General features: G+C 35.9%; 1 protein-coding gene across 1 annotated transcript; it reads right to left on the reverse strand.

Moving 5' to 3' along the window:
• Nucleotides 1-225: 225 nt before the first annotated feature.
• LOC145130486 (uncharacterized) lies at nt 226-1056 on the reverse strand. Its single transcript, XM_079065278.1, has 2 exons — nt 853-1056; nt 226-786 (listed from the first exon to the last, which is right to left on the reverse strand). The coding sequence occupies exons 1-2, from the start codon at nt 1054-1056 to the stop codon at nt 226-228; spliced, it is 765 nt and encodes a 254-aa protein (XP_078921404.1).
• Between the last annotated feature and the right edge of the window lie 9813 nt (nt 1057-10869).

Below are 10869 nucleotides of genomic sequence, written 5' to 3' on the forward strand. Positions count from 1 at the left end.
TAGTTCTGGTGGTTGAACAAGGGAGGGTGTAAATCTTGTATGGGTTTGAGGTAACTCAATTTGCTTCACACTGAATTGAGTGGTTTTCTTGATCTCCAAATTGTTTACCAATCTTTCAACTTCTGGGTCTAACGAGTAGAGTTTCAACTTCTTGGCTAATTGTCCGCAATCAAATCCTTTGCTCAAAATCATCTCCAACATGTCACCATTAGACAAATCAAACAATTATTGGGTTAAAGGTTCGACAACATCCACAAAACATAACGATGAAACATCACTAGGATATCTCATAGCTTCATAGATATTGAAACTTATTGTTTCCCCCTCAAACTCCATCGTTAAGCTTCCCGCATACACATGAATCTTCGTTCTAGTCGTCTTCAAAAATGGTATCCCAAGTAAAATTATAACCGACTTCGAGGACACTTGTTCTTCTAAATCAATCACATAGAAATCCGTCGGGAAGACCAATTGGTTCACTTGCACCAAAACAACTTCTAAAACACCTCTAGGAAAGACACTCGATTTATCCGTAAGAGAGATTATGACTCCGATTTCAGTCAAAGGTCCGACATTCAATGATTCATACACCGAATAGGGCATGACTTTGATAGAAGCACCAAGATCAATCATAGCGCTATTAAAAGTGACATCCCCAATCTTGCAAGGTACCGTAAACATTCTGGGATATTTGGGTGGAAGTTTCCTTTGTAAAACCGCGGATGCGTTGTCATTCATTGAGATTTTTTCGTTTCCCTTCAACTTCCATTTGTTGGTAGAAAGCTCCTTCAAACACTTTGCATATATAGGGATTTGCTTGATGGCATCAAGTAAAGGAATGTTTACTTACACCTTTCGGAAGGTGTCCAAAATCTCTATCTCCTCCATATTCTTCTTTGAAGTTGCAAGTCGGGAGGGGAATGGCGGTTGAGTGGCTATTGGAGTCACTAGAGGGGTAATCTTCTTTTGAACTCCCGATTGTGTAGCACTCTTAACAACGGGATCCTGAACGGGAGTGATCTCTATTTCTTCCTCCTCTTCCATTGGCTTCTTCATTGAACTACTTTCGCCGGTTTATTTACCACTTCTCAAAGTCACCACATTAACATTTGGGTTCATTTCGTTTTGAGAAAGGAGTTTGCCACGGGAGTCCAACTTGCTTAAAGATGTAACTATATCTCCCATTTGTGCTTCAAGGTTGGAGGTACTAGTTCTTGTCTTTTTTTGGAATTGTTGGGTACTAGTGGCTAAGCATTTGACAATGTCTTCAAGAGACATTCCGGAGCTACTTGGTTGGGATTGAGGAGGTTGTTGGTGATGATGTGGAGGGTGCGGTTTGGGTTGATAGTGTGGTTGTGGGTGTTGGTAATGAGGTTGTTGTCATGGGTAGGAAGGTCTAACCAATGCATTTTGAGGCGATGGTCTTGGGTTGTAGCTCATGTAGGGATTTGGCTTCCAACTTGAATTGTATGCATTTTGGTAACCGGATGGTTTGTTGTGGTAATTTTGGAACTCTCCCGTGGCATTCACATGTTCCGCATCTTCTCGGAGAATGGGACACATATCCGTAGGATGTCCCATTGTTGCACATATTCCACAAACCATCACTTGTGGAGTTTGCCCCATGGCTAGATTTTGAACAACGAAGGTTAAGTCTTTGATTTGAGACTCGAGATTTGATGTTCCCATTGAAGGGTTTTAGTATACTACAACATCCTATGGTGCACATACAACCCTAAATACCTTCGATCTATGTTTTCACTAATTATACACGCAAATGGTTTCCAAGGCATTAAACCTATAACTTGCATGCAATTTCATATTACCAAATAAGATATTAGTTAGTGTAACATACGTTTTGTGTTGTAGCTTGATTCCATGGAGCTTAAGAGCCGAGTTCCTCAAGTGTGACACCTCAAATGGTTCACACAACACCTACAACAACTTGGAATAACTTGAGAGAAAAGTCCTTATGCTCAAATCGGCTAGCCCTCTCATATGAACCCTTAGTGCCGATTTCTTGAGCCATGGGGTCCTTATATATTGTGGCTATTAGGGTTACACTCTGTAACTCATGTCTTTCCATATTCTTCTTGCTCTATGGGTTAAAACCTCCATGGAGTATCCATGGGTTACTCCATGTGTTTATATCAACATGAAGAACTATGGATCATAAGCCCACATATATAAGAATGAATGATTTACACAATCAATCCCCATATATTTAATTAGTGTCTTTTAATCACAGAATTAATTCCAAATTAATTCTTGATCAATAATAATTAAATAAATGATTTCATATTAATATATTAGAACTTATAATATATTAATAAATCATATATATCCTTTTCTCACAAAAGTCTATCCAAATCGTTCCGATGTCGTACAACCCAAATGGACCATGCCAAATCGGGTGGAATACATACCAATAATAGTTATGGGTTTAGACATCTAATCCAACAGTCTCCCACTTAGATAAGTCTAAAACTATTATTACGTATGACTCCAAAACCCGACTAGCAATCGTAGCTCTTAAAGCCGCTGTCGAACTCTGAACAAATCAATGACACGTCCATTAGATAAGGGATCATATATTACTCCATTCTAGATATCATATGGACTGAGACATGGATTATAATCATTCTCTCTGTCCATCTGTTGTTTTCCGATTTCCGATTTATGACGTCTGACTAATTGAACAAATCAAATCAGTCCAGGCTTGGCCGAGCACTTACGTTTGTCTTCACTAATTCATAGAGGGGCCCACAAATATCGCTTTTATCCCTCCAAGGATAAAAGGAATGGATAAACTTCGACTCATATGCTTATTCTACTACTCGTTGAATCATACATAAAGGTACGTTTTATAACATCTAGTTACCAATGCGTTTTCGTACAATCAATGTATAACCAGCTCATAGTCAACAACTCATATCTCTAGGTTTGAAGAATATAATATATTATCGTCTCATGATCACTCATGATAAAATCCATGAAGTGATTCAAATGATCGTGGGTTTGATCCAATACTCAGAACTTATGAGCACTCATGAATGTTGTAGCAACTTTTGCTATGTCCAACACCTTAGACATCTACAAGCCAACTTTGCGACAGTCTTCATTCATATCTACTTCCAACATATGACCGACTGTGGAGAATTTAAATAAATTAGTCATTCGAAAATAATAACCTAGCTATTATGGAAGTTAAAACATGCCAAGTGAAACACAAGAATAATACTAATCCTCTATGGTCCCAAGCACCTTTGATAGTAAATAAAACACCTTTTATTTAAACACCATATTGATTACTCATTATTCATTGTATAATGTTTCAAATAATCAACTTTATACTTGAATTGAAACAATAGTCATGCCATGCTCCAAGCATGCACACTATGTTTGTCCAAACAATAGTTATGCCATACTCCAAGTATGCACACTATGTTAGTCTATGATCCTTACTTTATGAAATAGACCAATTGAACATGATTCCAATGATGCTCATTTCACAATCCGAAATCCTTACCGTAAATGTAATAATTCCAAATTCCTACCATTTACCGAAATATGTTAGATTCTAAACTTATATGCATTGATCCTCTTGTAATGACTATGCACAAAGTCACAAAGACTTGCCAACAGACATTACAGAGTATTCAAATGGAGAGCAATTCCATGGAAACGAAGTCTCAAATTCAAAGTACATTGCTTTGAACATCCTTCTAGCATTAAGTTTTCTAATCTTACACAGATTTAAAGAATAACTTCCACCTATGGAAACATTTCCATATTACCATTTTGACTATCACTTTTGAACAAGAGTTGCCTCTTTTCAGAATATGTCAATATGGACCTTTCCAAAAATGTACACCATACTTCCAACTATCCATGAGCAACCAATCTTTGGTAAACCTCAGATTGTCCTCGACAATTGCTTAATCATTTTAGTCATATCCAATTCTAGCCCTTTTCCCCTCTTAATGCCCTAGGCATTTGGAAAATTTAGAACAGATAAATATTATAGCACATGAAATCAACCCTATACCCGAAGTATATGGGACACGATTCATGATGTCTCACATAATGACATGAACCTAGATCAGTCTCTTGCTATAATATATTTTATTTGCCATGTTTTCATAATTCGACTATGAAGAGGGATGTCGTAATCATAATCAAATTTGAGAACGCAATATATATATATATATATATATATATATATATATATATATATATATATATATATATATATATATATATATATATATATAATTTCCTTATATATATATATATCCTTGACTAAAGATGATTAAAATCTCAATCTAAGGTTTTAGGATTGAAATGAAGTATAATTTCCTCTCCTTTAATTATAGCAAAACAACTTTTCCAAATTGAAACTTTTGTTTTCTATAATTAACATTGCCAATATTGCAACACTTATCATAATTATCATGCTTCCACTAACATGATGATTATTAGCATAACACTTATTCTCCTACTAGCTTTGACATGTACTCAGAAATCAGCTGGACTTCTAGAAATCAATACTTTATTGACTTTCTTTCCAAAGTTCAGATTTCTAATACGAGATGCTTTGATAAAACTTTATCAGAATCATACACCTTTCCTTAAATACCTCACATGTGTCTCTAAACAATTTACAGAACTATGAAAAGGGATGTCATAATCATAGTCTCAATTGTTTAGACCTTTGCCATTTCTCACAAGTCCATGTTAGTGTGCCGGTTAACCACACATGCTCCACTAACGACTTTGAGAATGTAAATATCACAATTGATACCTATTTTAAATCTACTTAGTGAAAGCGTTTCCTCACCATCATTTTCATGAATCGGAGAGAAACCTCATGACACTTAGATTTTATGGTGTATGTGTTCCTATCCATGTGAATTTGTCATAACCACAAGGGGAGGTTAGTGACAAATCCAAACTCATATGTACCGAACTTATGCAATCTTAACTTCTTGCCAGCTGGCAGCACAAGGGCCTGCCATTGTTTCCAAGTAGTTGTCCCAACAATGAGAACTTGTAGAACTCAGATGTATAGTCAACTTTAACTGGAAGGGCACAGAAATAAGAGTATGTCAACAGGATAGGTTACAAACCTCAAGTCGTGCGCTACTGATAAACTACAGGTTTTATTCTTGATTACTTCTTGAAACTTTTTCAAGATCTTTAAGACTCCCACTAACCTCTTGACATATAAGATTATCTTGTCAAGAACCATTCCTTGACAAAGCAAATATATAAGAGTTGGTCTCTGTTTTATCCAAAACATCACAACCTACCAATTTCAAATGTACAAGAGTAGAACACATTTTACTCTTACATTTGACAAGTGTTATAAACCTTCTTAAGATTATGTCACTCAAGTTACAATCTTGGTGTATTACTCTAAGATTCAATTTTGGAACGAAGTATGATTCATCTTTTGATTTAACCATTTAAACAATCCATGATTCCTCTTCTTAGCCAAACAAATGTACTAAGATGTCCTTAGAGGATCAACTGTGATATGGTTTCATAATCACTAAGATAATCACAAAACACGATACTAAAGTACTCTCCCATCTTTTCAGATTGGAGAAACTTTTATCTTGCTGCCTAATTTGATTCTTCTCATTCGTTCTGCCATACATTGAAACTTTTCCAATGTTTCAAAATTATACTTAAACTTGTAAGTATAACCATATTTACTAAACTTCAGTAAATCATGACGAATAATGTTATCGTTCGTTGTGGTGGACCTGATCAGCGCACAACCAAGTGTACCCGATCTCCAAGGCCTTCGCTTGACTCACATATACATGTGAACAAGGAATTAGTCTTAATTTCCCAAAGATGAAAATTCTCATTCATCATACAATACAAGTTGCATGATTCCAAGTTTCTATCCAACTGAAACTTGGGTGATGAGAATCTTTCCTTATTTGGCAAATTATGACACTACCACAAACAAAAGAATCAAATCCATTTTCCAATATTGCTATCAATAGAATCATATAAACAACAATTTTTCACAAATTCCATTGTAACGATACTTAAAATAAATAAAATCAAAACCCTTTTTTTTAAACTTTCGGAAAAACTTATCCTCACAATGCAAATGAATATGAAAACAATGTTGTTATCTACTCCTAAGCAATCTATCACAACTCTTAAGCAGCAGCTCAAAATTCTGACCACCGAACCATGCGATCGAAATCCATCTTCGCGATTAGAATTAACATATACTTCCTTTAAGCTTCCTCTTTTTTCTTTGATTCTTAAGACATCAACATGTGACCTAGTCACATCATGTAATAAGAATCTCCAAAGAGGAACTTAATAGAGTTAGATAGTGGACTTACCTGAAGTAGAGTTACACTTTTTGACTTGACGAACCTTATGATCTTTCAGATAAGTAGGGCAACTTTGCAACCAATGCCCATTCTTTTGGAAATATATGCATATGGATTCTTTGGGAATGGTACACGAGACTATCTCAGACTTAGCCTTTCTCTTTACCATTTGGTCAACCGAGTTGACTATGGCCGATCCCTTTCCATTGGGAAGAGAAAGCTTTTCTGGATTTCCAATGTTACCATTGTCAATGTCCATGGAAGTTTGGGAAGTCGATCTTCCAATCAAATTTGCTTTACTCGTGCTCCAAATCATTGCTGATTTAGCAGCATCAAGCAAATATGTAAGATCATTAAGGGTCATGTCATCGTCTGTCATGTACTAGCCCTAAAGGAACTCACTATGTGACTTAGAAAATGATTGAAGAACCTAGTCAACAACCAACTTCCTCAAGACCTTGACACCCAACCCTCCCGGCTTGTCAATATGTGATCTCCAAGATGTGAGCACACATAGACTTTGCTTGCCAATAGGGCTTGAGTGACCTAGAACTTTTCAAGAACTTGTGGGTTAGAGAGAATAATTGGAGGAGGTGAAGGAAGAGAAGTATGATTTCCATTAACCAACCACGGGACATCATCTTTATTAGGAAAGCTTGTTCCTAGGGATTTGGGAAGATAATAGTTGTCTGAACCAGACATCTACAATGAGAGATATTCAAGTTAGTTGATTTAAGTCCTTAATATAACACCCAATATGAAATATTAATTCTAGGACCCAACACAATACTTTTATAACTTGGAAGAAGGATGCCGTAATCCAAGCTATAAAATATTTGAAGGTAGGCGAATGACGATTCGCCAATTTCCACCATGAAAAACGAAATAGGTATTTGGTTTTAATTGGTTTGAAACTCCTAGATCTTCTGAGATTCATTGAACTATTCAATGGCATGTTTAAATCTCGATTGTACCCTCTCATGTTTGTGACTGGGATGCCGAGGATCACAAACAAGGTGTGAATAACCATGCAAATATACTTGGTACTCTTAATTTTTTATCACCTGATCGATGTACCGGTTAACCACACGCGCTCCACCGATCTATGATAAACCTTAAGCCACCCTGTGATTACCTTGTTAAATCCAAGTTAGTGTGCCGGTTAACCACACACGCTCCACTAACGACTTAAACAAAGTGCAAAGTGTAATTTCATGGGTTAGCACCAAATTCACATTTTCCTAAGTAACTAAGATTGGGAATTTATAAATGTTTACTTACTTAGTATTTATCATTATACTTTTAATGAAGGGAGAATTATACTCCTGTCCAACCCGTTCGGCTAACGACCCTCCACCAGTCAAAGAAGCGGTGGGTGAGATTGGACACCCATTAAACTGCTATTTTATAGGCAGTAACCTTATACCCCCTAATAGACCGACTTCGTGAATGAGGCCTACTAACGGTAATACTGAATTTGTTTTATACATATATATAACTATTAACTATTAATATTATAATAGTATAAGGGTTGAATTTTATCTTTTAAAATTCTAAGGGTTTAGCTTGGAATTAAAGTATTCATGGGGAAACTTTACAAATTCCAAAACTTGAGGGCAAGTTTTGATCAATTCAAAAACTTTTCAATTCCATAAAAAAACTCTTCAAGTTCCATAACTTGAGGACACGTTATGGAAGACTTTAAAGCATTTAAAAATGAGACTCTTCATTTTCATAACTTATGGAAATCTTACGAGTTTTAAAAATCATAAATGTGACTTTTCATATAACTTGAGGACAAGTTACAAAAACACATTTTTTGAATAACTTTTAGATCAATTTCGATTGAAAACACATTATCACATAACTTTTCTATTAATCTAAGCTAACTCATAAGAACAAGATAATTCAAATAATCAATCTTCAAGAAATTAGCATGAACATATAAACTAATACAAATCTTGAAATTTTGACAATTATCTTTGAAATTGGAGTAGCATGAACATTACTACATCAAAAACAGGTTTATAAGTTCAAAAACAGCTTAGGGTAATGTTCCTAGTCTAATTCCAGCCATAAAACTCGAAGATATGCTGTCAGGGGGTCCAACTCGTCGAGTGCATGAACAAACTCGACGAGTTGGATGATTTTACACATGGACTCGTCGATTCCCTTAATGGACTCGGCGAGTCAGGTGTCCAGACAGCAAAAAATTCAATTTTTCAGCAATTTGCATCAAGTATAATTGAAAACAATCCTTGGCTCCGATACCACTGAAGCGTTTTAGTATACTACAACATCCTATGGTGCACATACAACCCTAAATACATTGGATCTATGTTTTCAATAATTATATATGCAAATGGTTTCCAAGGCATTAAACCTATAACTAGCATGCAATTTTATATTACCAAATAAGATACTAGTTAGAGTAACATAGCTTTTGTGTTGTAGCTTAATTCCATGGAGCTTAAGAGCCGAGTGCCTCAAGTGTGACACCTCAAATGGTTCACACAAGAACAAAAACAACTTGGAATAACATAAGAGAAAATTCCTTATGCTCAAATCGGCTAGCCCTCTCATATTAACCCTTAGTGCCGATTTTGTTGAGCCGTGGGGTCCTTATATATTGTGGCTATTAGGGTTACACTACGTAACTCATGTCTTTCCATATTCTTCATGCTCCATGGGTTAAAACCTCCATGGAGTATCCATGGGTTACTCCATGTGTTTAGGCCAACATGAAGAACTATGGATCATAAGCCCACATATATAAGAATGAATGATTTACACAATCAATCCCCATATATTTAATTAGTGTCTTTTGATCACATAATTAATTCCAAATTAATTATTGATCAATACTAATTAAATAATATGATTTCATATTTATATATTAGAACTTATAATATATTAATAAATCATATATATCCTTTTCTCACAAAAGTCTATCCAAATCGTTCTGATGCCATGCAACCCAAATGGACCATGCCAAATCGGGTCGAATACATACCAATAATAGTTATGGGCTTAGACATCTAATCCAACACCCACCTCATTGACTTTTTGTAGAGTTTCTCTCTTCATATCTTGGCGCGGGCCAAAATCTTGTGAATTTGTGGATATAGTGTTGAAGAGTTGTCTTGTTTGTTGTGGAGTTTTGCTAAAGATATCTCCACCACTTGAGGCATCAACTAATCTTCTCTCCGTTGGCAAAAATCCCTCACAGAAGTGTTGGATGAGGAGTTGTTCCGGAATTTGATGTTGTGGACAACTATAGCACAAGTTGTTGAACCTCTCCCAATAATCATGAAAAGTCTCATTTTGACCTTGGCGGATTCCACAAATCTCATTTCTAAGAGTTGAGACTCTTGAAGCGGGATAGAACTTGTCAACAAAAGCTCTTGCCATGTCGGTCCATGAGTTGATTGACCCTGGGGAAAGATAGGATAACCAATCCTTTGCTCTATCGGCCAATGAAAAGGGGTATGCCCTTAGCTTGATTTGGTCATCGGTTGACCCTTGTGGCTTCATACTAGTGCAAATAATGTGAAACATATTCAAGTGCTTATGAGGGTCTTCATTCTCCAATCCATGAAAAGTTGGAAGGTGATGAACTAAACTTGACTTCAATTCCGAACCTCCTTCCAAAACCGGGTAATTGATACCGTTTGGAGTTTGTGTAACATCAGTTTCCATCATTTTCCTCAAAGTTCTTTTGGGAGCTTCTCCTCCGTCCGCCATTGCAATTGGTTCAATAATGGGTGGATTTTGTTGTAGGGGTGGTGTTTCGGGAATTTCTTAGCGAGGGCCGGGACTAGAATCGGGTTCCGTGTCACTTAATGAAGCGGGTTCAACCTCCGGATCCCCGTGAAGATTAGAAGTTTGACCACGTTCTATTCTCTTTCCTTCTCCAAATGCCTTTCTTCTTTTTCAATTTTCGGATTATAAATCAAATCACCTGTACGTTGAGATCTGGGCATAGAGAAACAAATTGATTAAAAATAAACCAATCCCCGGCAACGGCGCCAAAATTTGGTGGTTGTCGAGGCCAATATAGTGTATAGTGGTAAAGGGATCGTATCCACAGAGATTTCTTCAATTTTATAAGTCTATGATAATCTTGTTCAAGTACTTGTAAAACAAAAGTAAAAGTAAAAATGGGGGGTTTAATTCTTTTTGATTGTTTGACAGAATTAAAACTAGCTAGAATGTAAATATGACAAGTAAACAAGTAAAAGATTTGCTTAAATTCAATGAAGTGAAATTGGTTAATTTTGGGATACACCACATGGATGACATAGTTGACCTATCATTAGACTCAATGGAGTAAATCTTGTGAATTAGTTTAACTTAGCTATAGCAATTCATAAGCACAAATTACCTCAACTCTTCATTGTTATTAAAATGGTCAGAGGAGCTCTAACACATTTCCTTAATTAAAGTCACAAAATCAATGAAGCATGTAATGTTGTGAAAATCAATTAGCTTTAACTTCTAAGAG

This window comes from Lactuca virosa, chromosome 1, assembly GCF_052849685.1.
Source record: "Lactuca virosa cultivar CGN04683 chromosome 1, Lactuca_virosa_CGN04683_v6, whole genome shotgun sequence".
Classification (NCBI taxonomy): domain Eukaryota; kingdom Viridiplantae; phylum Streptophyta; class Magnoliopsida; order Asterales; family Asteraceae; genus Lactuca; species Lactuca virosa.

Coding starts and splice junctions, on each gene's coding strand:
- LOC145130486 (XM_079065278.1), bottom strand. CDS start 1,056: ATGAAGAAGCCAATGGAAGAGGAGGAAGAAATAGAGATCACTCCCGTT. Junction 787..852: donor TTTTGGACACCTTCCGAAAG/GTGTAAGTAAAC, acceptor AAGTGTTTGAAG/GAGCTTTCTACCAACAAATG.